The 27,857-nt window shown below is 36.6% G+C and overlaps 1 protein-coding gene across 3 annotated transcripts in view; it reads left to right on the forward strand.

Moving 5' to 3' along the window:
- CD47 (CD47 molecule) overlaps positions 1-27,582 on the forward strand; it is a gene marked incomplete at its 5' end in the record, with an annotated part of 54,102 nt that extends 26,520 nt beyond the window's left edge. Inside the window, 8 exons of one of the 3 annotated variants that reach the window (XM_079705316.1) lie at positions 14,069-14,176; positions 15,365-15,457; positions 16,495-16,587; positions 17,932-18,024; positions 23,351-23,382; positions 24,755-24,779; positions 25,401-25,433; positions 27,335-27,582. In XM_079705316.1, coding sequence (XP_079561442.1) covers positions 14,069-14,176; positions 15,365-15,457; positions 16,495-16,587; positions 17,932-18,024; positions 23,351-23,382; positions 24,755-24,779; positions 25,401-25,433; positions 27,335-27,339 — 482 coding nt within the window. In that variant the 3' untranslated portion in view covers positions 27,340-27,582. The remainder of the gene's footprint in view (positions 1-14,068; positions 14,177-15,364; positions 15,458-16,494; positions 16,588-17,931; positions 18,025-23,350; positions 23,383-24,754; positions 24,780-25,400; positions 25,434-27,334) is intronic. The other 2 variants (XM_079705317.1, XM_079705318.1) reach the window with 2 other exon arrangements.
- Between the last annotated feature and the right edge of the window lie 275 nt (positions 27,583-27,857).

Consider the following 27,857-nt stretch of genomic DNA (forward strand, 5'->3'; position numbering starts at 1 on the left):
CAATAACCACTTTCAATGTAAATGGACTAAATGTTCCAATCAAAAGACACAGGATGGCTGAATGGACACAAGAACAAGACCCATCTATATGCTGCCTACAAAAGATTCACTTCAAACCTAAAGATATACATGCACTGAAAGTGAAAGGATGAAAAATATGTTCCTTACAAATGGAAACAAAAAGAAAGCTGAGGTAGCAGTTCTCATATCAAGGAAAATAGACTTTAAAACAAAGACTTTAAGAGAAGACACACACACACACACACACACAAAAAGGTGTTACATAAGGATAAAGGGATCAATCCAAGAAGAGGATATAACATTCATAAGTATTTATGCACTCAACAAAGGAGCACCTAAATATATAAAGCAAGTAGTATAGGAAAATTGACAATAATACAATAGCTGGGGACTTTGATACTCCACTTACATCAGTGGATAGATCATCTACACAGAAAGTTAATAAGAAAATATTGGCCTTAAATGACACATCAGACTTGATGGAATTAATAGACATATATAGAACATTCCATTCAAAACCAACAGAATACACACTCTTTTCAAGTGCATGTGAAATACTCTCCAAGATAGATCACATGCTAAGCCACAAAACCAGTCTCAGTAAATTTAAAAAGATTGAAATCATATCAGGCATATTTTCCTATCACAACAGTATGAAACTAGAAATCAGTTACAAGAAGAAAAATGGAAAAAACACAAACATGTGGAGGCTAAACAACATGCTACTAAACAACCATTGGGTCACTGAAGAAATCAAAGAGGAAATGAAAAAATACCTGGGACAAATGAAAATGGAAACACAATGATCCAAAATCTTTGCATTGCAGCAAAAGCAGTTCTAAGAGGGAAGTTTATGGTGATACAAGCCTACATCAAGAAGTAAGAAAAATCTCAAATAAACAATATAACCTTATACCTAAAGGAACTAGAAAAGAGGAAGCAACAAAGCCCAAAAGTAGTAGAAAGAAGGAAATAGTAAAGAGCAGAGCAAAAATAAATGTAAAAAAAGACTTTAAAAAAACAGTAAAAAAAGATCAGTGAAACTAAGAGCTGGCTTTTTGAAAAGATAAAATTTATGAACCTTTAAGCCAGACTCATCAAGAAAAAAAGAGAAAGGGCCCAAATAAATAGAATAAGAAATGAAAGAGAAGTTACAATTGACACCACAAAAATACAAAGGATCGTAAGAGATTATTACTGACAGTTATACACCAGCAAATTAGACAACCTAGAAGAGATACATAAATTCTTAAAAACACACAATCTTCCAAGACTGAATCAGGAAGAGATAGAAAATCTGAGCAGTCCAATTACTAGAAGTGAAATTGAATTAGTAATCAAAAAACTCTGAACAGACAAAAGTCTGGGAGCAGATAGTTTCACAGGTGAATCTATTAAACATTTAAAGAAGAGTTATTACCTGTCCTTCTCAAGCTATTCCCAAAAAATAGAAGAAGGAATACCCTCAAATTTGTTCTGTGAGGCCAGATTTACCCTGATACTAAAACCAGTCAGACACTAGGAAAAAAAAAAAAATACAGGATAATATCCCTGATGAACATAGATGCAAAAATCCTTGACAAAATACTAGCGAAACGAATTCAGCAGTACATTAAAAGGATCATAGGCCACAATCACGTTGGATTTATCCCAGGAACGCAAGGATGTTTCAATATCCACAAATTAATTTAACATGATATGCCACATCAGCAAGACAAAAGAAAAATATCATTTGATTATCTCAATTGATGCAGAAAGAGCAGTTGACAAAATCCAACATCCATTTATGATAAACACTCAACACAGTGGGTGTACCCAAGATAATAAAGGCCATGTATAACAAACCCACAGCTAACATCATATTCAGTGGAGAAAAACTGAAGGCTTTTCCTCTAAGGTCAGAAACAAGACAGGATGCCCACTCTCACCACTTTTATTCAACATTGTATAGGAAGTCCTAGCCACAGCAGTCAGACAAGAAAAGAGATAAAAGGCATCCAAATTGGAAAGGCAAAAGTAAAACTGTCATATTTACGTATAACATGATGCTACATATAGAAAAGCCTAAAGACTCCATGGAAAAAATGTTAGAATTGGTAAATGAATTCAGTAAGTGGTAACATACAAAATCAATATAAAGAAATCTGTTGTATATCTATGTATTAAGAATGAACTATCAGAAAGAGAAAATAAGAAAGCAATCCCATTTACAATTGCATCAAAAAGAATAAATTTAACCAAGGAGGTGAGAGACCTATACTCTGAAAACTATAAGACACTGATGAAAGAAATTGAAAACAGCACAGACAAATGGAAAGATATTCTGTGCTCATAGATTGAAAGAATTAATATCGTTAAAATGTCCATACTACCCAAAGCAATCTACAGATTTAATGAATCCCTATCAAAATACCAATGGCATTTTTTAAAGAACTGGAACACATAATCTTAAAAATTTCATGGAAACACAGAAGACCCTGTATAAGCAATCTTAAGAAAGAAGAACAAAAAAGAAAGAAAGAAAGAAAGAAGAACAAAGCTGCAGGTTATCACTCTCTTTGATTTCAAACTATACCACAAAGCTTTAGTAATCAAAACTGTATGTTACTGGCACAAAAACAGACACACAGATCAATGGAACAGAATAAAGAGCCCAGAAAGAAACCCACACACTTATGGTCAACTAATTTACAATAAAGGAGCCAAGACTATACAGTGGGGGAAAGACAGTCTCTCTTCAATAAATGGTGTTGGTAAAACTGGACAGGTATGTGGAAAAGAGGGAAACTGGACTACTTTCAGTAGTCTAAACTTTTAAACTTCATTTATTTATTTATTTGGTTGGTCGGTTGGTTGGTCGGTTATTGGCTGTGTTGGGTCTTCGCTGCTGCGTGCGGGCTTTCTCTAGCTGCGGTGAGCAGACGCTACTCTTCGTTGTGGTGTGCAGGCTTCTCATTGCGGTGGCTTCTCTTGTTGTGGAGCATGGGCTCTAGGTGCACAGGCTTCAGTAGTTGTGGCACATGGGCTCAGTAGTTGTGGCTCACGGGCTCTAAAGCGCAGGCTCAGTAGTTGTGGCGCACGGGCTTAGTTGCTCCACAGCATGTGGGATCTTCCCAGACCAGGGCTTAAACCCATGTCCCCTGCATTGGCAGGCAGATTCTTAACCATGGTGCCAGGGAAGTCCCAAAACTTTTAAACTTTTAAAATGTAAGATTTATTTCTCATCTCCCTATAGCACACTGAAATAGTCATTGAAGGCCAGTAAACATTTATATAAGGCAAGGAGTAATTAATGGCTGATTTCATTTATTTATTTTATTCACTAGTGCAACCTTTATAAAATGAAAGCTAGTAAAATATTGTAGTGGATTGACCTATTATATATTTCATGAATTTTACTCAGAAGTTTGTCATATGTATCTAAAGTGATACATAAAAATGGAAGGGAGATGACTGAGTATGTATTCTAAGGATTCTTTTCAATGTATGGCACTCTGGAAATGCTTTGTGATTTCAAATCTGTTCTCAACTTTTGTCTAAAAGGGCAAAAAAGAGGAAGAAAGGGCTAAGGGGGAAAACTGTCAAGATATTTCACAACTCTTACTTTCAAAACAGTGTCTAAAATTCTTGTGGAAATTTTCATAGAATTTCAGTAAGTCTTTTATATCAAGAAAAAGACTGGTATAGCACCAAGACCTCATCCACTGATGTTAGGGAAAGCCTTTAACCCTATTGGTAGACTCAGACCTTAAGGCCTATGTCATATGATTTAAACAGGCAATAGCCTTTTTCTAAGATCATGAAATCATTTCACTGAAGTGTGATTTGTTGCATTTGGATTGATTGAACTGTGCTGATCATGACATTACCATTAGTAACATATTATTTTTAGTGGACTGAACCAGGAGTGTATTCACTATCAGCCATATTCTTACAAAATAAGCTTTACCATTGTTTTTCTGACTTAAAAAAAGTAATACATATCACTTTAGGATACCTTATACAACATAGGAAGTCTAGAGAAAAAAAAATCATCTAGAGTCTCACAGCCTGGAAATAAACTATTGAGGTATTCTAGTGAATTTCTGCTTCCCTTTCTGTCTTTTTTCTTGAAAAAGGAAAAACCATATATGGACTCACATAGCTTACATACTTGTAAATGCAGATTTGCCTCCCGTGTTTTCAGAAATCTTTTTGTAGTTGCCTGTGCTCTACTTTTATGGATGTACTATAATTTACTTAACTCTCATCTCGATGGATATTAAGGATATTTCCAAATTTTCTTGATACTATGAAAGTATCTAGTGTTACATACCTTTAGTACATACTAAAGGTATGTAACACTAGAAATGGCAGAGACGGTATTTTAAGGCTCATGATACATGTTGCCAACATGTTTTCCAGCACCATTGTATCAATTACTACTGCAGGTGAGAATACCTGTCTTTCACCTCACAAGCTTGACATCATTATAATTCTAAAATCTTTGGTAATTCAATGGTTAAAAAAACATCATCTTAATTTTCATTTTTGTGTTAGTAAGGGTAAATGTTCTTTTTTATATTTATTCTATTGGTCATATTTTTTGGGCAGCCATGCCTTGTGGGATCTTAGTTCCCTGACCTGGGATCAAACCCGTGCCCCCTGCAGTGAAAGCACGGAGTCCTAAACACTGGGCCAGCAGGGAACTCCCTTCTATTGATCATATTTTAAGGAATGTGATCATAAACCTAAAAAAATGTTTTAGTGGCAATTTTTTTTGTAAATAATTTTTTAACATCTTTATTGGAGTATTATTGCTTTACAATGGTGTGATACTTTCTACTGTATAACAAACTGAATCAGCTATACCTAAACATATATCCCTTTATCCCCTCCCTCTTGTGTCTCCCTCCCACCCTCCCTATCCCACCCCTCTAGGTGGTCACAAAGCACCCAGCTGATCTCCCTGTGTTATGCGGCTGCTTCCCACTAGCTATCTATTTTACATTTGGTAGTGTATATATGTCCACATAGTGGCAATTTTTTAATTAGGCTCATCTTAGAACAAGTAAATGTAGTGTGTGTGTGTATGTGTGTGTGTGTGTCTGTGTGTGTCTGTGTGTAGGAGGTACCTATATACTTGATTCACCCAGCCTGTGCTCACATTTAAAGGTTGATAATAGTACCTAAATATTTGTAGAGCTCTTGCTTTGTGTGATAGGCACTATGCAAAGTACTCTACATCTGAAATCACATTTACTTCTTTCAGGAACTCTGTGGGGATAGATGCTGTTGTTATCATTCCCACTTTATAGACAAGAGACAGAGGCACAGATTGGCTAGGCAATTTGCCCACCATCACCCAACTGTTTCTTGGTAGTACTGGGATTTGAAACAGTGCTATTTACCAGTACATTATAGTGCCTTCCTGTCTTGAAATTATTTCGAATGTGTTTTTGTTTTCTTTTCCCAAGAAGGGTGAACCTATATCTGGATATACACACTGAGTAAAAGAAACTGTTATTTATAGAGTAGAATGTGGACACACTTTATTTATTCAATAAATGTCTTTTGACAGGGTACCTACTGATTACTAGGCACTGGGTGGTATGCTAGAGATGTAGAAGTGAAACGTAAAGTGCCCCTGGCTTTGTAGCACTGCTCTGTGCCTTCTGTCACATCTTCAGGGTAGACATGAATCTAAATCTACTTCTCCCTTGGTACTCTTTGTAGGAGGCCTCCTGTTTATGGCCTGGGGATTCCACCAACAGGAAAGCCCCCTTTTTCCCCACTTGCTGCTTGGTTTTGCATTTTTTATATCAAGAAAAAGACTTGATATGTCTTTACACGCTCTAAAGTATTAATAGTAACTCAGACCCATGACTTTTTAAATTTCTAGTTCCTTTTAACTTTTTCTGTACTTGACCACAGGGGGTTTCTCTCTGGTTTTTCTAGCTCTGAGTGTCATTCTTTTTGGTGATCCAAGATAAAACCTAAACCTTCTGTCAGCTAAACATCCAGTTATGACAGCAGATTATGCTTTCACTTTGAGGAGAAAGAGTTTCTTTATACCAGAACTGTGTCTCAGGATGTCATCGATCCTACTGAGAAAGAAGCCTTGAGGAGACTTCTAAACTCTGGAAACCAAGCCAAGGGGTCCCAAATGTGGTGAACCTTAGACCACATTTTGAAGACAAAGGTCTCTCACAGGAAAATGTTCCTAAATACCTTTGCCTTTAGCTTTAACTTACAAGCTTTTAAGCAGAATCTTACGCTTAGCAAACAGCTCAGAGAATCCTAGAATCAAACACTGAGCCTTAACCAAAGTAACAATTTTCTTAATAGTATTGCATTTCAGGTATTTTGTTTTTGTTCTGAAAACTGTACCAACTCAGTTTTCCACTATACTGACAATTATGTTCCTGGCTTATTTTCAGGGTTGTCCTTCCTTACTCTTTGACAACATAACAGGTATTTTCTATCACTTAGATGTTTGATGAATGATTTCAATTGCTGCCCATCAAGACCCGTAGTTTTTATAGGATTAAGGTTCAACTTCAAACCAAGAACTGGATAACATCGGGGAAGGGGAAGGGGAAGCTGGGACGAAGTGAGAGAGTGGCATGGACATATATACACTACCAAATATAAGATAGGTAGCTAGTGGGAAGCAGCTGTATAGCACAGGGAGATCAGCTTGGTGCTTTGAGACCACCTAGAGGGGTGGGATAGGGAGGGTGGGAGGGAGACGCAAGAGGGAGGGGATATGGGGATATATGTATACATATAGCTGATTCACTTTGTTATACAGCAGAAACTAACACAACATTGTAAAGCAATTATACTCCAATAAAGATGTTAAAAAGATAACTGGATAACATGTTGAAATTCTTTGAGATAGGAGTATCCTTATTTTTTCTTCTTTAGAACTGTTGTATTATTCAGTGAATCCCTGCTTTACACAGAACTGCGGGGCTATAAACATGACCATATAAGCTGAAACTCTGCAAAACAGTCTAATAATAAATGCCAAAATTTACTATAGTTCCGTGACCTTTAAACTTTTTGTCAAAACATTAAAACCTCTCTTACTGTCAGTGATAAATGTATTAGGAAATGAAAAAAATAGTAAAACTAATGTTTAGTACATGATAAATTAAAACATAAAAAACATCGAGAATTGAAGAATTTTATCAAGAGTAGTTTGAAAAATGCTTGCCTCTTCTTCTCATATAACTGAATACAGAGCAAGCATCTTATCTATGCCTTGGTGAATTGTCATACTCCTTTCTAAGACTGAATCAGCTTCCATCACTTTCAATGTCATGAACTATCCATCGCAAAGAATTCCTTTCATGTGAAGTTTTTCTGCCAGAGTCACGTCCTCTGGGACATCTTCATTCTTTGTTACAGCCGCCTCATTGTCCTCATGTATGCCAATAAGTTCATTTTTACTAAGTTCTTCTGGCTGCATATCTAGACTCTCTTGAATGGCAATAGTGTTGACATTCCACAGTCAGCTATTCTGTAACTCCAGTTACCTTCTATTCGAATTTCGCTTCCAGCATTATCACATCTCGTTTCTTTGCTCCCTCACCTTTATTGCCCAGTTTCCTCTTTTGATTATCCATTGTAAAATGTTGCAGTGGCTTATGACTGGGAGACAGGAGGTAACACAACATATGCTTTGCTGTCTGTGCGTGAATTGAATAACAGATGTGCCGTGACCAGTCACCAGCAGTCTTCGAAAAGGGTAACATGATTGGTCACTGATCATGACGCACATCTGTTATTTATGTAGTGATTTGTGAATTGAAGAGATATCAGAGAAGTTTACACTTTATGCAGTTACTCAGTTAATATATTGTGGTAGCTGAAATTTGAACTCTGTTTTGGGGGGACTTGTGTTATTTAACTAAATGATGGTAACTGAAATCCATGCATGTCAGAACCGGGCAAGGAGAGGACAGCTGTAATTTATTTCAAATTTGTGCATTCTAGGCATCTTTCATTTTGTTTTCTAACTTTCTAGTCCCTGCTCAAGATTATTCCTTCCACAAGGATTTTGGTTACTGCTCAGGGGTCTCTATAGAGATTGGTTAGGGGTCTGTCTCTATAGAAATCATTGTTGGAAAATTCAAGGAAACAAATTCTCCATCACAACAGCCTTGAGATCCCACTAAGTCCTTGAGTGCAATCTTGAGGACTAGCTTAATATTGAACGTGATTAGGCCATGAAAGCACATTTAAAAGAAGTAATGGAACAGAATTTCTTTGTAGATTAGAAAAATCATTCTGACCGAAGTAAAGACATATACTAACTGCACCAGGAAATTTCTATCCACAAAGGTAAAATATCATCATGATAGATATTATTACAAAGAATTCTATTAAATAATCTTGGACTCCCATTGCTTTCCCTTGGTCCTGTCCACATAATTATCAAATTCTGTTATTAAATCGTGTTTTTATACACTGATTTTATTGTGGAAGGAACTGAACAAAACTATAGCTTAGCAGTATACTCTTTTGTAGAAATACAGTTGCTATTCCTTTAACCCTTTCCAAATTCAAATGTTCCAACTTCCTGCATATATTCTGAAGGTGTGGCACCATCCACAAGACCAGGAATGTTTGGAACCAAGGAAAGGAAGTTAGTGTGTTAGAAATCCTCTTCTTTTACCTTTTATATTCAAAGTACTTCAAAGCCCAGGCTTCATAAACTTGGGCTCTTTTATTTCCGGGTCCTGTAGACTGGGAATGTGATTTCTAGTCAGTCTTCATTTTGACAAAATTATTTCATCGAAACAAGTTGGATAGTATATGGAGTCCATTATAAAATTATTTTACTCTCCTTCTGGCAAGTAATCAGTTTATTATTGGCATTAATATTCATTTTTATCCAGCACCAGTTTCACAAAGCCTTCATTGTTTTTTTATGTGTGTTAAATATTTTTAAAATAGTAATTTTAATTTAATTTAATAAAAAATTTGAAATTATAGTTTTATTTTAAAACTTATGAGATGTGCTTTATCCTGCATTGGAGACAATATTGATGTGCAGCTCAACAGAAACCAAAAACATTCCAAAATTACTTTCCGAGAGTTATCAGAAGATAGCACTGTAATAATAAAATCAAATGTGTCTCCCTTTATGATTTTTTCCTTATTTGATGTGCATTTTACCTCACTGTTTAACCTTCCTGTTTGCCACTAACTTACTAATCACTTAGTAAGGGATCATTTAAATGTCATGCATTATAACAGGCATTGAGTTCATGGATTTTAGGGGTTTGTTAGGTGGACTTCAGCCTGTGTGGATCTTTGTGGGCTTATTGAATACCATCTTTGGGGTGTCATGAAAACTAAGATGATAGTTTTATTTGATCTCCAAGTTGAGCCTGGTAATTTCACTAGACTTCTTCTACCACAGCCTGCATTCTGTCTCGTATGTGCTTTATGTCAGTGACAAGGAGACAAGAAAGCCTTAATGGAGTATCTATTCATAGCATTAGCCACGTTTCTTCGGGTGGCTAGAGGGACATGTCATTTCTCTGTTCGCATGAATTTGAAAGATTAAATACATAATAGGGCTTTCTTAGGCTAGGGTAGACCCACACCTTTTATTTAACTGGAGGAGAAGATCTGGGAGTAACACTTCCCATGACACATTCCCCACCAACACACACACTCATTCCCATATTAGAATGTCAGGAGCACTGAGGCAGAAGTACTTGTCTTTGTTCACTGTCAGCACTTAGAATAGTGATTGTCACATAGTAGGTGCTCGATCAACTGTTACCGAATAAAGTAACCTCTACTCCTACCTCAATTTGGTTGATATGACTTGGGCTAATAAAAGGGCCCAGTACATGGTGGGCACACAGTAAATATTTATAGAGCAAGCGAATGAACAACCTATCTCATCTCTGAGAAGAAGCTGGCTAATTTAATTACTTTATAGATGGTATAAAAAGGAAACTTTTAGAATTCCTAATTTGTTGTAAAACCTTGACATTGTCTCCCCATATATTTGGTATTCCCGTGTCAGGCAGCACTAAGTTTATAAGTATCTGTTAAAATTGTAAGTACCAACCACACCCAATATTGGTCAGAATGTGGAGCAACAGGAACTCTCATACATTGCTGGCGGAAGTGCAAAACGGTACAGTCACTTTGGAATACAGTTTGGTGGTTTCATGTAAAACTAAATGTACTCTTTCCATATGATCCAGTAATCGTGCTCCTTGGTATTTACCCAAATGGAGTTGAAAACTTAAGTCCACACAGAAACCTACACATGGATGTTTATAGCTGCTTTCTTCATCATTGCCAAAACTTGGAAGCAACCAAGGTATTCTTCAATAGGATAATGGATACACTGGGTGGTACATCCCGACAATGGAATATTATTCATCACTGAAAAAAAATGAGCTGTCTATCATGAAAAGACATGGAGGAACCTTAAATACATATTCCTAAGTAAAAGAAGCCAATCTGAAAAGGCTACATACTATATGATTCCATCTATAAAGCATTATGGAAAAGGCAAAACTATGCAGACAATTAAAGACACAGACCTACTAGAGAGTGGACTTGAGGATATGGGGAGGGGGAAGGGTAAGCTGTGACAAAGTGAGAGAGTGGCATGGACATATATACACTACCAAATATAAGATAGATAGCTAGTGGGAAGCAGCCGCATAGCACAGGGAGATCAGCTTGGTGCTTCGTGCCCGCCTGGAGGGGTGGGATAGGGAGGGTAGGAGGGTGGGAGGCGCAAGAAGGAAGAGATATGGAAACATATGTATATGTATAACTGATTCACTTTGTTATAAAGCAGAAACTAACACACCATTGTAAAGCCATTATACTCCAATAAAGATGTTAAAAAAAAAAAAAAAAAGGTCAGTGGTTGCTAGGAGTGGGTGGTGGGGAGGAGAGATGCACAGGCAGAGCACAAAGGATTTTTAGGCAGTGAAGATACTCTGTATAATATATAATATTGGATATATGGCATTATAAATTTGTCCAAACCCATAGAATGTATAGCACCAAGAGTGAACCCTAATGTAAACTATGGACTTTGGGTGATTATGATGGGTCAATGCAGGTTCATCCTTAGTAAAAAAAAAAAAAAAAAAAAAAAAGTATCATTCTTGTGAGTGATGTTGATAATTAGGAAGGCTATGCATATGTGGGGGAAGGGAGTATATGGTAATTCTCTGTACCTCCCTCTCAATTTTGTTGTAAACCTGAAACTGCACTTAAAAAAAAAAAGTCTTTAAAAAATGTAAATACTGTAGTTCCCCTATTTTATTTTGTGCATTGATTTCAGTACTTTTAGCTAAGGTCTGTCGTTGAAAGCATGAGGATTTTTGCCAGAAAATCATACCAGGAAGTTTGATAAGAGCCTGCAGTTAAGAACACATTAAATTATCTTAATGCTAAATGTTTGGGGAATTACTTGAATTTATTTTCATTGTTACATTTAAAGTTTTGATAGGTTTGATAAATAAGAACAAATCCACTTATTAAAGGACAAGAACAGATCACACACACACACAAAATCCTTGAGATTAGTGGGTTCTGTGGCATCTATATCAGATTCCTGACCATTTAGCTAGCTGGAAACATTGACATCTGAGCCTAGCAACAAGATACTTTCTCCAAACTTGCTATGGGACCTGCTAAAATGTGGCCATTGTAAGCAAAGCAAATGAGTGAAAAGAAACCCTTTTTAAAGGTTTACTAAAGAAAACATGAAGATAACCTTTCATCGCCTGTGGTTACTTAAGTAGACCCCACTATATATTTGTATATTTGTTAGACATTTGTTAGAAATTGCTGCTTAATTTTGAGGAAGAGGTTAGGTAGCCTTGAAAATTAGTAGTTGAACCAATCAACAGGAATGAAAGCTACCTCCAAAAGGTTTTGAAAAGACCATTCTATGATAACAACCCTGTCAATAATAGCATTTTGTGGCATTTTATTTTTGTTTGTATTGTTGACATTATTTTTCTCCTACAGCTCTTGTAAGCCTGAAGAGATTGGATTTTATATGAGGTTCAAACTCTTACTTTTCTTAAGCGTGGTGTAAGTCAGACTTTTTGTGCGAATTTATACTGGACTCTAAGGTGAATTCTTGTTGCTTGATCTTTGTAGCTCTTTTATGTACTGAATTAAACCTAGAAGAGTCTCTTAATGAATGTTTGATTGATTGTGAAGTACATTTGAAACAGCTTCTATTTTATAACCCTTTTGCAGAACTTTCAAACTCTCTTTAAATAATAGTATACACGGGATTAAAATGGAAACATGGGATTAAAATGGACACATGTCTAGAGAAAGTTTCTTTTTCTGTGTCTGTGCCTTTTGTGACCTATACACTGAATTTCATCCTAGCCAGTGTTTGACCCTAGAAAATAGGCAAGCCCAAAATCTTTGCCCTGTAAGAAGGCCAGGGACATGACTGAGTCATAGTCACATAAATTTCGAGGCTGGTGGATCAAATGAAAGTTTGGGGAGCTTGCTGTATTGTTTCTCACTCTTTTCTGATTAATATGGATTTCACTTACCTTCAGGACTGATTACTGATTGGCCCTCCATCTCCCTCTAAAGAGGAAAAAGTTGAGCTTACAGTCTAAAGTATGAGTAGAGATTTTAAATTCAGGTGCCTGTATTATACCTTAAATACCTTAACCACAGGTTATAATCTAACCCTAGGTTATAATACCTTAAACATAGATTTTGTCATGGTCATTTAGGAGTTTATTTGTTGTTTTTACTATAATTGATCTGTTTGTCATTTTAGTGGATGCAAATTAAATGCTAAACATAAAATTATTTAAAATTTCCCCCTCAGGACCATCGCCCATTGATAAATGGCATGGAGAGTACCGTGTGTGGAGGAAACAGCAGAATTTCATCATGCACTCTATTTCTCTCTGCTACTCAGTCTGCTTTTAGGTTGCTTTTAACAACTTTCTTGGTGAAAAGTTAGTTTTAATATTAACCAAAACAAAACTCAAAAGGTGAATATATGATTTAAAAAATAACATTTTTAAGCTTATGCATTACATTATTCTTTTAGGGAAGCTGGATACTTGACAAAAGCGTAACACATACGTTAAGGCCTATTTGTAGTTTATTTTTATGAAATTATTTTACTTGAACAATTAAAGCATTTCCCCCCACCTCAGGATTTCAAGAGGGTGTGATTTGTCCAATGTTTACTCTACTTTTTCAAAACAAAATGTCTAGATTTCCAGATGCTTTACTAATTTTATGTAAGGTGGAAGAAAGTTCTGTTTTTGTCGCTATTACCAATTAGCCAGTTATTTCTCATCAGCAATGTGTATATTAGTTGTAAACCTGAGGCAGTTCTGCTTCTCAGGGGACATTTGACAATGTCGGGAGATATTTTTGATTGACGCTTCTTGGAGGCTGTTACTGGCATGTAGTGTGCAGAGGCCAGGGATGGTACTAAACATTCTGTAATGCAGAGAGCAGTCCCTAACAACAACTTATCTGACCCAAAATGTTAATAATGCCACGGTTAAGAAAGTCTGATAGGGCTTCCCTGGTGGCGCAGTGGTTGAGAGTCCGCCTGCCGATGCAGGGGACACGGGCTCGTGCCCCGGTCCAGGAAGATCCCACATGCCGTGGAGCGGCTGGGCCCGTGAGCCATGGCCGCTGGGCCTGCGCCTCCGGAGCCTGTGCTCCGCAACGGGAGAGGCCACAACAGTGAGAGGCCCGGGTACCGCAAAAAAAAAAAAAAAAAAAGCCTGATATATATAACTTCATTCTAGGGGAATAAAGTGTCACCTATAAATTCAGCATCCATATTTATACTGCCATGACACCATTTAGCCACTGACATATATGTATTTCATATATTGTGAAAAAGATTTGACATGGCTTGACATGATGTGAAGGACTTGTTCCTCAAAGGTTATTCAGTTGTAGTAAGTTATCAGTTTCATCTTTGCACCTTGTAAGTTACAGAAATGGCTTTACTTCTTGTGATTGAGTTCATGTAATTCTTCGTGTGTTTTTTTTTAAGCGCTTAAATATAAATCCAGTTATACAAAGGAGAAAACCATTTTTCTGTCAGTTACTGGACTAGTGCTCACTATCATTGTCATCGTTGGAGCCATTCTTTTCATCCCAGGTAAGATATAAAGTTATTACGAGGGAAAGAAGGATTGCTAAGGTTGAGGGCATTTCTGGGGAGGTGCATATTAGTTTCCTAGGGCTGCTGTCACAAATTATCACAAACTGGGTATTTTAAAACAATAGAAATTCTCTCACTGTTCTGGAGGCCATAAATCTGAAATAAAGATGTTATCGGGGCCATACACCCTCGGACACTCTAGCGGAGAATCCATTCCTTGCCTCTTCTACCTTCTGGTGTATCTGGCAATCTGTGCAGCTCCTTGGCTTGTGGCAGCATGACTCTGATTTCCTCCGTGGTCACATTGTCTCCTCCTCCCCTCCATGTCTCCACTTAATTTCCCTCTGTCTCTCTGTTACAAAAATACCTGTCATTGGATTCAGGACCCACCTGGATAATCCGGGGTAAGCTCCTTCTTTCAGATCCTTAGCTTAATCATATCTTTTACTATATAAGTTAATAGTCACAGATTCGGGGGATTTGGAGGTGGACATATCTTTAGGGCCACCATTCAACGCACTCCAGAGGCACACTTCATTGGCCAAGACCTGGAAGTGGGAACAAATGTGGGAAGCAAATCTATCTGAAATTGCAGTTGCCTGTGAAGGATGGCAGTGTGAGTGGGAAATAAGGGTCTGCAGCACATGGAAGGAACCGCAGAGACAGGCTGGGACTCACACGTGTAAACTGTAGAAAGCCTTTGTTGTTTTTTGAGCAGAATACAGTATAGGTGTAAAGTTTAGGAACATAAATTTGGCAACTCTGTTTGCAACTGGAGTTAGTAAAGACATGGGGAGGAAGGAGATGAATCAGAAAACAACTTGAAAGAACAACTGCTTTGACTTTGGGAGAGGTTGAATATAACAAATGAAGGGAATGGTAAGAGATTCCAGAGTTTCTCACTGGAATTATGTAAGGTAGGTAAGAAGGGGGAAGAGCCAATTCAAGGTTTGACGTGTTGAGACTTAGATGTTGACATTTAAATGTCTTAAGCTTGGTCTTGAATAATCCAAAAAAAGTCATTTATTTTATGTGAAGTTTTTGGGGAAATATATTTTTTAAACCTTTTGTAGTTTATACGAGTAGTATTGAAATTAATACATTTAATAAATTACATACTTTAACATCCCATAAGAATAGGAAGTATGTAGGAAAATATTAATTAGTATTTTTAATTTTTAACAGGTGAATATTCAACAAAGAACGCTTGTGGACTTGGTTTAATTGTAATTCCTACAGCAATATTAATATTACTTCAGTACTGTGTGTTTATGATAGGTGAGTATTTGTTATAGCATGATTTTGCCCACCTTTTTCATTTAAAAAGCAGCATTTTTGGTTAAAATATTCTTGTATGATTTTTTTTAACAACTCAATAGAAGTTGGTTTATTAAAAGATTTCCCAGGCTATTCTTAGTGATATTTTCCCCATATGGATTAATTTTAAGGTTAACTTTGGTTTTCAAGGCATTCAGTTATCTTGTAAAAAATGATTTTCATATATACTTGATATCAGAGGTTTTTAAAATTATGCTACATAATTCCTTAATGATTATCTTCATATTTTTATTTTAGTTTTTTGAAGCTATAAGTAGATATTAAACATGCCCTTTCTCTTCTTTTGCTAAGCCTCTCTGTTTAAAATTCTACAAAACAGGATTATAAATAACAAATAATAGATTTATTTTTTGTTGTTGTTACTGGAAAATCTTTACATTGTAGTTTTAAAAAATGATGTAGATATCCAACTATAATTGATGTCATTTTCACTGCATTTTGGGAGTAAATCATTAATGTATTTTTTATATCATTAGAGTCTCTTTTTTTCTGTTTACATGTTTAACTCTCAGCCTTAGAGCCTGTCTCTGGCTTGCTGTACACTGGAGGGGTATTGATTTGTTATAAAATCACAGATCTAGGCACACGGATAGAGGTTCAGATGCTTACAGTGGCGTGTTTGTGTAACGGTTCTCTCCACCAGAGCAGTTCTGTGTGCATGTGGCAAAGCCAGGCATAATAGCCATTCACGTGGTAAAATGCACAAGGGTGGTGAAAGCAGCACTGTTTCAAGATTCGGGGTAAAAACTGCCAGTCCACCTCAGCTCACTGTGAAAATTAAAGATTGCTGAATGTGTGTATCTGGAGCTGACCACTTGTATGGAAAGGCAAGGTTTAGATCACTGGAAAAGAATCTACCATCTGACAAGGAACTCCAGAGGCAGTCTTTGGTCATAGGGTATTATTATTGATTGCATAGAACACAAGTAGGAGTGATTGCTTTTTAAACACTCTCAACCCACTTTTCCTCTCTCCAGCTGTGGGGATGTCCTTCTTCACCATTGCCATATTGATCCTTCAAGTACTGGGCCTCGTGCTCTCTGTGGTTGGATTCAGCCTCTGTGTCTCAGGTAAAAGTCTCATCCTTCTCTAGTCTCACTTTGTCTTACCAGGGATTTCTTTTAGAGTTCTTCTTTCTGTTTCTTTCTTCTTCTTTTTTTTAATATATAGACTTTATTTTTTAGAGCAGTTTTAGGCTCACAGCAAAATTGAGTGGAAAATACAGAGACCCCATATACCCCACATAACAGCCTCCTCCGCTATCCCCCAGCAGAGTGGTAAATGTGTTATAGTTGTTGAACCAGCATTGACATATTACCACCCAGAATCCGTAGTTTATATTAGGGTTCATTCTTAGTGTTGTACATGCTATGATTTTGATAAGTGTATAATGACATGGATCATAGTCATAGATACAATATCATACAATAAAGTTTCACTGCCCTAAAAATCCTCTGTGCTCTGCCTAGTCATCCTCCCTCCCCCTAAACCCCTAGCAACCACTGATCTTTTTACTGTCTTCATAGTTTCGCGTTTTCCAGAATGTCTTATAGTTGGAATCATACAGTATTTTGCCTTTTCAGATTGGCTTCTTTTACTTAGTAACCGTGTCTTTTTGTGGCTTGATAGCTCTTTTCTTTTTAGCACTGAATAACATTCCATTGTATGTATGTACCACAGTTTGTTTATCCATTCACCTATTGAGGGACAGCTTGGTTGCTTCTGGTTTGGGGCAATTAAGAATAAGTTGCTCTAGACATCCATGTGCATTTTTTTGTGTGGACATAAGTTTCAACTCCATTTGGGTCAATACCAAGGAGTGCATTTGCTGGGTTGTACGTTAAGAATATATTTAGTTTTTTAACAAATTGCCAAAGTGTCTTCCAAGGTGGCTGTACCATTTTGCATTACCACCAGCAGTGGATGAAAATTCCTGTCACTCCACATCCTTGCCAGCCATTTGGTGCTGTGAGCTTTTCTTTTAGAACTCTCATTTTCACCCCACTGAGAATAGTGCTTTCCACATTGCCATAAGAATATTGGCTGTATATGGCTTGTGGGCTGATTGTTCCAGCAGTCAAACTGCTATGCCTATATTTGTGGGAGAGCTTTTAAAATAACCAGGCTGCATCCAGTTGGTTGGAGCCTTAACTTTACACACTATTTTCCATTAGTCTTGATGTGATAAGGTACATACTATACAGACAAAGGCTTTTTTCTTTTAGTAATTGGGGGTCATTTCACTGACTGACTTAATAGTGATGAACATATGTAGATAATTTTTGTTTCTTGATAATTAGAAAAAGAATTAATCTCCTTAAAACTCAATATTATTACTATAATTGCTAGCTCTTTTTTAAAAGTTCAATTATTTCATATGAATTTCTAATATAGAATTTCATTTGTTTTTACAGAGTGTACCCCAGTACATGGTCCTCTTCTGATTTCAGGTTTGGGTATTATAGCTCTAGCAGAATTACTTGGATTAGTTTATATGAAATGTGTTGGTAAGTCAACCTTACTTTTGTTAGCCTATGCCAGGAAAATGTTTTTGGTTAATTCTTACTGTTTAGGACCAAAGAAATGCATTGGTAACTCCAAAAATGAGAAAATACAGTGAATGCTGCTGTATTTTTTAAATAAATTTGGAATTATTTGGGAGGCAATAAAAGAGGGTAGAAATCATATGAACTAATGAAAAGTTTAGATTATTAACTAGTTAAAAAGAAAACAGCTATATGTTTTAGAATGTATAAACTTTTTTATACTAAATAAAAGGAGAGATTGTTGAGGATTCTTTTTTTTTAATTAATTGATTTATTTGTTTTGTTTTTGGGTTTTTTTTTGGCTGTGTTGGGCCTTCGTTGCTGTGCGCGGGCTTTCTCTAGTTGCAGTGAGCAGGGCCTACTCTTCATTGCGGTGCTCGGGCTTCTCATTGTCGTGGCTTCTCTTGTTGCCGAACACGGGCTTTAGGTGCGCGGGCTTCAATAGTTGTGGCACGCAGGCTCAGTAGTTGTGGCTTGCGGGCTCTAGAGCGCAGGCTCTATAGCTGTAGCGCATGGGCTTAGTTGCTACATGTGGGATCTTCCCGGGCCAGGGCTTGAGCCCGTGTCCCCTGCACTGGCAGGCAGATTCTTAACCACTGCGCCACCAGAGAAGCCCCGAGGGTTCATTTTAATTAATAAAAAAGGATTTTTAATTCGCCCGTTGTTTCTATGATGGAGTCCTTTCACAGAGACCTGTTTGTCAGTTGCTCTTCTTGCAGACTATTTACAGACCTTGACTCCCCTAGTAGACAGAATTGAAATTCAAAATCTGTCACTTTTGTTAATTAAAGAGCAGTGTCCTCTGGCACTTGACTTTTAAAAATATTTTTAGTTAAAACCAGTATAATCAGAACATTGAGTTTTAAATTTTAGGCTTTTACTACTCTTAAAATCAGTTGTGAGTAAGTGTGGACTTAGCTTATTGTTTCTAAACTTTGTATTTAGTCTTCCAATTTTCAAATAACAGATCTCTGTGTAAATTCTTATTTTTAATATGTTTATGGAGATAGATACCTTTAATATTAAGTACCTGAAACTAGTGTGATGTCTTACTTAAGCTAAAGATATTTCCTACAATCTGGTTATATTAATCTCCCTTAAATAAAAGATTTCTATTTTTTATTTATGAAGTAAAGCAAACTCTTAAACATTTGTCAAAATAATCAAAAGTTACAAATTAATGGAGTAAAAAAGTCAGTCTTTCTGCTTTGCTTTAGGTAAACTTTATATGTTTCTAAAAATTAACATAAACTTTGAATTGTTACAGTCAAATAATTCCCCACATGACTTGTATAGTACTTTCAAAGAAGTTTTACCTTTATTTATGAACTTCAGCTCTCGCTGACTAATCATTGAGTTCAATTATTTTATATGTTTTTGCCCCCCTTTAATTAATGCTTATTAGATAGACAAGTAAAATACTTAACTAAAATTTACTTATCTTTAGTTTATGTGTTCATAAGTCAGAGTTGTCTCCTCAATGAAAGTTTCTTAGTTCAAGCCATAAAGCACTATTAAGACTTCTAAAGCAGAATGGCATTCATTTGTAGGCATTGTGAGTATCACATTATGAATGCTGATACAGATTCTATTTTTGTTGAGTCTTCTGATCACCATTTGTCTGGTTCTTGAAGATGACACTGCTGCTGATGTTGCTCCCTATGAATACTTGAGAACAGTATGTGACCTGCAGTATCCATATAGCGTGATGTAGTATTAGGTGTCTTTGACTGATGATCAGCTCTTTGTTCTTTTTTTTCCCCTCATTATCTGGATCACGCTCCCTTTTATTCCCATGCTCCCACATGCCTTCCATGTCTCACGAAGACCAGCAGGTCTGGAGATGCTGACTCAGTGGAAATAGGCAATGTCTAGCTGTTACCCCCTTGACCTTGCTCTCCCCCCTTCTCCACTGCTACATCCCTAAGAAGCCTCTGAAACCAGTATAATTACAACCGTATTATTCTCACATCAAATTCAAAGTGAAACTGAAATCCTGGAAAGTTCCCCAGATTATTTTTTCTTTATGATAGTTTGACATATAAATATACCATATGTAAGTTAAGAATTTAGTCCAGTTTTATTTACATTTTGAGACTATTCTAAATTAACTTTTCAAATCAACTTGTCTGATACCAGAGTTCAGAGAAATACCTTCGGTCAGTTGAAGGGCAAGAAGAGAAAAGGTACAGGAAAGTAGCTCTTTAGATAACCTGGTAGACTAGAAAAGTTGGTGTGTTTTTCATATATAATCTGAATGTGTAAATCTGAGTATATATAACATTAAGGTTGCAAATTTGAGCATTTGTATCAGGAAGTAAAAATTGTAAATGCTTCCAGTGTAACTTTTACTTGTTGCAGAGGCTCTGTTTTGGAAAAGTCTAAAGAATGTATCTTGATTTAAATGCAATAAAATCCTCAGATAGTTTTTTTTTTTAAAAATCCAAGCTATCTTGGAGTAAGTTTATGTCCCTATGAGAGACTTAACTTTTATCATTTTCATTATTTCACAGTTTAAATTTGTAGCCTTAATTATTACTTTAAACAGTAGGATTTTAAGTTTTTCTCTGTTGTTCTTTTTAAACTGTTAGGGTTTTTTGTTTGTTTGTTTACTGAAACATTTAAATTTCATAAAATGAAATCAAGGGCTGAGAACAATAAGAATGTGAGAAAATATAGAAGATTACAACGAACTAACCAAGCTCATTGAAGTTGGGTGTGTTACCTATGTAGGATGCTCATGTCCATTCTTCATAAGGGTCAATACTTTTTAATTTTCCTAAACCATTGCTATTTAGTTCAGTATAAGGGAATATAGTCATGTTTTGATATGAATCAACGTACTAGCAGTCAGAAACCATATTTACCACATCTCAGATATTTTAGAATGACATGAAATAGATATGTAGACCTCAGTGATATTTTCTTCCCCACTGTTGAGGAGAGGTGAATCTGGAATCAACAGAAAAAGTTGTCCCTGAAAATTCAAAACCTGGAAATATATTTATAGCAAGGGTCAAGTGTTTCTGGGAGAGAAGAACAAATCCAGACGAAGCATTGCAAGTGAGCTCATATGGAATGCTTAAGGCTTGTGATTTAAAAATATATATATACATGGCTGTCAATGCCTTAGGCCCATGGTAACAGCAGATAAATCACAATCATTCTTTAGTCACATAGGTCATACGCCTACTGGAGAGGATTAACTCAAGCAAAATTCACTTCTACACTCTTTGGTTTTATAATATTTGAGGGATCACAGCTGCCTGGTGCCCTTTGAATCCCTGTTCTTTATAGATATCTTTGTTTCAGAATGGGCTAGCCAAATGTGATGTTCCTTGGACCTGAGAATCAGAACTCAGAAACTCTTCTTTACACGTTATTAGGGTTATTAAAGGAGTTGCTTGGCAGTTCTTAATACTAATTCTGATAAATAATTTATGAGCTCGAAAATATAGCTCTAAAATCTTACCTCTGACCCTTCACATTGCCAATCAGAAACTTACATAGCTGTTCAGATCTCTTTTCCTTGATAGAACATAGACACAGGACATGGTTTAGTTAAAGTAAGTTGTATATACATGTAACTATCATGATTGTCCCTAATAAAGTTCTGTAATTCTGCTTGGTTTATTTGGGAGGTTGCTAAATGTGATTTACCCATATTCCCAACACGTTTCACTCCATAGTACTTTGAAAAGAGGTTTCCTTCTTGTTTGGTTGCAAGGACCAAACCACTCCCCAGGTGCCTCCAGTAAAGGAGATTTACTTTCAAGCCACACATGACACTAACAGAGATGGGAATCTCATGAGAGCAGATCTATAACTGGGCCTCACAGAGTAAGTACAGTAAGTAGTTTAGGAATTGGAAGAATCCAGTACATCTCTAAAGACTGAGTCATCATTTGCCCTCTCAGTAACAAGAGTTAGCAGATGCCCTCCTGCCAGTGTAGTTACTTAGTTCCTTTCTCTTTGGTTCTTTACCTGCTAGCCAACTAGCTCATCCTCTCCTTAATGTTTTTATTTTTTTATCCTATTCATGTCTTCTCACTGGTATATTTTCTTACCTTTGGCTCTAAGCTTTGAGCTTCTCTTTGCTTACTTTCTGTCTCCTTTTCACCTTTCTTTCCCTTCACCAGCTTTCTAGTCTTCTTTCTGTGTCTCCTCTCCAGGTTCCAATGGGAGAGAGAAACTTTTCAGGCCAGTCAGTTGCCATTTCCCCCGTTGGAGTGAGCCTTACCTGCTCTGACTCCTCTATAGATTGGCTTGGGTCAGGTGTCACCCCCATTTCCCATCAGTTTTAGAAGCTTGGTAGAGTGGACATGGAGGAGTGGTAGGACATAATTAGCACAGAAGACCAGAGCAGTTCTGGGGGCCTGCCTCCATCTGCTCATAAGTAAATTCAGTGCCATCATCCAATCCATAGACCAGTGGAACTGACTATCCAGTAGCATCAGATTCCTACAGAGTCACTTGCAGGATGTTGCCCCTTGATGCTTATATCTGTAGGACTCTGATTCTGTATTTAGGACTGGTTTTAGCTGCTCCGGGACCTTCTCACTTGGTTTTTGTAAGGAAGTTCTCTTTTCTTCCCTATGCAACTAGAGCAGTTCTTTTCCCTTTTGTCACTTTCTTCATGCCCTGTATTCCTTCATCTTCATTAACCAATCCATTGAGCAGCAGTGAAGGGTAACTTGAAAAGCTAAGAAGGGATACAGAGAAGGGCTTGATTGTAGCTAAAACTAGCTGCCTAGAATAATTCTCTACACTCAGAGGGATCTGATATTTTCTTTAGTTTGCTAGCTAGGTGGAGCTTTGAAAACTGGAAAGATGGAAGAAGAAAAAAAGAAGACTGGGCTACAGGGAACAAGAGCAGTGAGCTAAGGGTGGGCGATGGAGTGGTCATTGCCCTATTCTTTCCACATTCCAGCTGGGTCAAGTAGGCAGGCGTGTAGAGCCTACAGAGGGGCTGAGTCGATGCCAAAGTTTTTCCACCACAAAGTGTAACAAGTGGCTGATTTGGGGGGAGATATGGCATGCACAAATGAGAGAGTGTGTGTGTTTATTATTTGATTGGGGTGGATTATTTGCATCATTTTATTCTGTCAATGTACATAATTAAGAGTGTTCTGTATTTTTTAATAGTCTATCAAAGCCAGAAATCTTTCAGTGGAGTTTCTGGCACCTTTAGTTTTAGCCGTGAACATTTTATCTTAAAATTAAACATAATATTGCCTTAATTTCTTTCATTTATTAAATTCATTTTCTTATTTTTTAATTCCATCAGCTTCCAATCACAAGACTATACAACCTCCTAGGGTAAGTTAAAATTTCTTAAATGAATTGGGTATGATCACTTGATGGTTTAGTCTGAGGAATGGTGATTGAGATATTGAACCCCATTGCTCTCTGTTTGTTGTGACATAAAATTAAGAGAACACTGAAGTCATTTCATGACCTTTGCATGGATAGATCCAATCTATTTTAAAACTTCTGTTTGGTCATTTACTAGCAATGGGATAGAATAAATGATTCCTTAAGATTGTGCCGTCTTCTCACACCCAGAACTGAAAAGTTTATGTGTAAGAATAATGGTCGTTATCTGCTGAAGGAAGCCGATTCCAATATATTGCCTCATCTGCTGGATCCATTTGATGTGCATATACAGAATGATATTTCAGGCTTAAAAATGTGGGAGAAAAGTTTATATTAAATTGATTTCATTAAAAATGATAATCTATAAAGTAAATGGAAATATGGCCGAAAAATAGCTGTTCTGAATTGATTCATTTCCCTCCTTCCCCCATTTTATAAGCATTTTTCTTCCTGCAAACTGTACTGTAGTTTTTACTATATGTTGGCTACCTTAATAAGCTACCTGAGAAAATTCCAAGAAAAGGAGCAAATTTAGGAGATAAACTGAGAGGGATTAATGAGGGGGGGTGAAATAAACGTTTGTAGATAGAGACTCATCCTGGTGACAAGCACAAGAGCTACTTTATGGAAATAAGATCTTGAAAGGACTGTATTGTACTCCTCTTCCTATAAAGGATTAATAATAGCTCTGTCTGGAATGCCAAAAGCAAGACTCCTGTCTGTGGCAGGAAGTGGAGATTACATATACCCCTAAAGCTGATAAGCCTCAACAGACGTGCTTGAGAGGCGAGGGAAGTGGGGTTGCATCTTACCCCAGGTGTTCACTCTAAAAACATTGGTGCCATAGCTACACTGGTCACAAACAGCCAGAAGTTTTAAAAGTGCCTCTGTTAGACATAATCCAGCCATTAGACCATTAAATCATAACACTTTTTCTTTCCCTTTTACTGAGTTCAATTTGCGCGACTTGAAAATGATTGTTTTGTTCTCATCTCTGGCTTAACTGTATTATTTATTATGTTGCTATCTGTGTTTGTGCTTCTCAGTTACGATTTCTTGAACGGAGAGAGGCAGGGTGGGGTGGGAAATTCTGCATAAAAAAAGAATATTAAGAGAATAATTCAGTTATTATAAAACTAATAGCTAGACTTGGCAAGCTTTGCTTTTCTAACTAACTTTAATTGCTTTACTTTGGTTTTTGACTATATATATTCACTGTTTATCTATAGTTTAAATGTTAGCATATATAAATTTTAGTAGAAAAGGACATGAAATAAATTCTATTTTATGTAAATATATTTTAAATATTTTCCAGAAAGCTGTAGAGGAACCCCTTAATGGTATGTGGTTATTACAAATTTATAAATTCTTCTTGATCCATTACCAGTTCATAATAATTTGAATTGGCCCCCAAAGTAGTTAGAATGTGGTCTATGCCTTGGGAAGAATCTAGGTTTTTTAATTGCCTTAACCTCTCTTTTCTTGATTATTCATCAAGAATTAAGAGTATTGCCTTTGTAACATTTTCACCTCTGAGAAAAATGCACTGTTCTGTGTCTCTCCAGTAGTTGCTTGTGCTAGCCAGGTGATAGCTGGGTGTGGGGACTGTTGCCTTTTGAATTGGCCAAGATGAAATGAAACACCCCCGGTAGAGAAGAATTTCAGTTAATTTCAATTTCTAATTATAAATTTCAGGAAGACACAGGTTGTCATCTTGGAGTGAGACCAAAACATCTCACTTTCTTTCTCCCTAAATCTAGATCTGTATTCCCAACTTTGTGTCCCTTTGTGGAGCCTGTGGGTATGATCCACAGTAAGGCTTTTGTAATCAAATAATAACCTTAAAATTAATTTGGCTTTATAGCTGTGGAATAGTTGGCATGATATTACTGCATATTTGTCTAGAAATGATTTCTAATTGTGGAATCTTACTAACTGCTTGGCTTGTTACTAATTCTTAGCATTTAAAGAATCAAAAGGAATGATGAATGATGGTAAGTATAAAATGCACCTACAATTATAGGTGGGTTAAAATATGGACATTGAAAAGAAATAAAATTGCTTCTTGAAAGTATGGCTTTTTTTAAATAAAAGGGACACTGTCAAATCATAAAGGCCTACATTTCTTGGTTTCTAAAACTTCAATCTACTCTGTTAAAAGTTGCAAAACTAGTAATATAAAAGCTGTAGGGTGTCACTAATCAGACTCTCCAGTCTCACTGCTCACAACAAAGAGGAATTACTTCTTTTTTAAAAAAGGTATTTTTCAGATGCAATGTCTGGTGACTGTAACTTTAAAATGCTTTTTATACGACACTTAGATAATTTGGCACAAATCTTTATCATCTTGACAGGGTTTCTTTTGTGCTTGTGTTGGTGATTTTGTTGCATTTAACCCATGGAGACTTAATATCTCTGCTTTTCCAAGCAGGAACTGGGTTCTAACCTTTGGGGAAAGGATTTAAAAAGAGAGAAATGTTTAGGCACTTCAGCTCTTGGGAGGGGGGACTCTGGGCTAATAACTTCTAATTTTTATTGACTTTCAAAGACCTATATTTATTAGTTCTTAAAGATAAGTAAGTCTGAGATATTGAGTGCTATAAGCATTCATTTTGATTTTACCTTAACATGTTCTGATACTTTAGTTCTGTTAACATTTTAAAAACTATGTTTTCATTTTATCAAAACTTTCTTCATACCTTTGCTATTTACAGTCATTCCTTGATCATGTGAATAGTCTGCTTCGTATTTTACTGTTTAAAGTCTGTGACCTGCCTGCTCACCTCTACAGCGTAGTGCAGCATTTATCTCAAGAAGCTATATTCCCGAGTGTAATTAATTTTTGCGTAAGATTAAAAACACGCTGACTGTGTCTAGAGGACTAAGTTTAAAACAATGCTTAGACTGTGTTCAGTAAGCAGTCACAGAATGATCCCACTATTGTAATTTTGCGTCACAGCCTTTATGACAAAAAATGCATGCTCTCCTAACCACTGCCCTCCTAAAAAAGCCATGATTAGCAGGAATGCATTAAATGGCATTTTAAAAAGAACTGGCACCTGCAAGTGTGGCATGGATTGTCTGTGTTTGCATTCTGGTGTTTTATTTTTTAATTTCGTTGTTTTTTTTCCTTTTCCTACTGTGGTGTCATTCCTCTGTAGTTGTATGAAAAAACTAAACACTTCTTCATTTTCAGAAAACCAGTAGGAGAACCTTGAGTGCCTCTTCCTTTGTTAATTTCCTTTAAGATGTGACTTTTTTTGCACCATTGTATCAGGAGTTAGACAGCAGTTTTTGTGTGTTCATAGCGCATGAAATCTATACTGACCTTTGAAATTCCCTTAATTTTGCTAATTTTTAGCTGTTCAGAATTTGTGGGTTTTTTCCAAATGTCTGTGGTGGGTTCTTCCTACCGACAGTGCACAATGCCCATAGTGTAACTGCCTTGTTGGTGAGTGAGGTTCCAGGTACCCTCTTGGGACCACAGTCCCATTTCCTCTTTCACTTATACCTAATCACATGTTTAATTCTCTTACCTTAAATGAATGGCGTCGATCTAAAGTGAAAGTGATAGAATATTGTTCTAGGATAAATATCTTTTGCTTTGGAAGAATCAATTCTCTTGGCTTCTCCGCCAACCCAGCAAACGGAGATTATCAGATTTTGTTGATTTTTATTTCCGTTTGGCATTGGCCTTTTACTTACTGCAACTAAAAAGGCTAATGATTTGCCTGGTTTATGTCTGTGACCTTTGCAAATCGAAGATTAAATAATTTTTCTTTATTTTTAGGTACCATATATCTGAAACGATTTTCAAATTTTAAAGTACATCAACTTGTTAAGGCATAGAAAATAGACATCATAGCAATTATATGTTCATTTTTCAATTTTCCAGAGTAACTGAAGTAAAGTGATGGACTCTGATTTGGAGAGTAGTACGACGTGAAAGAAGTACACTTGTGTTTAAGCACCGTGGCCTTGATTCACTGTTTTGGAGAAGAAAACAAGAAAAGTAACTGGTTTCCATCTATGGGAGAAAGTAAATAATTGACCTTTCAATGATGGTTACAGTTAAGTTTTTATTCAAAGCGTTTTTAATTTAGTTAATAAAAGAAGTATGATCTGTGTTGTGTGCCCAATTGATACCCAGTTTTCTGTTGTTATTTTTATTCGATTAGGGGCAGAGTAGAGTGGGCAACTTCCAAGAATGATGCCTTTCAGATCCTGGGGCCTCTTGACTCTAGGTCACCAGTTTAAATTGGTTCAAGGTGAAAATTTCCTGGCACTAACCTGGTTACCCAGAGCTATCTATGAAAACAGTGGCTTCCGTCAAGCCTTAGAAAACTCAGGTTCACAGCCACTGTGGCAACTATGGTGTTAGCTGAATAATGTGTCTGCCACTTCCAGGTCAAGGGAAT

Source organism: Hyperoodon ampullatus (genome assembly GCF_949752795.1).
Source record: "Hyperoodon ampullatus genome assembly, chromosome: 5".
NCBI lineage: Eukaryota > Metazoa > Chordata > Mammalia > Artiodactyla > Ziphiidae > Hyperoodon > Hyperoodon ampullatus.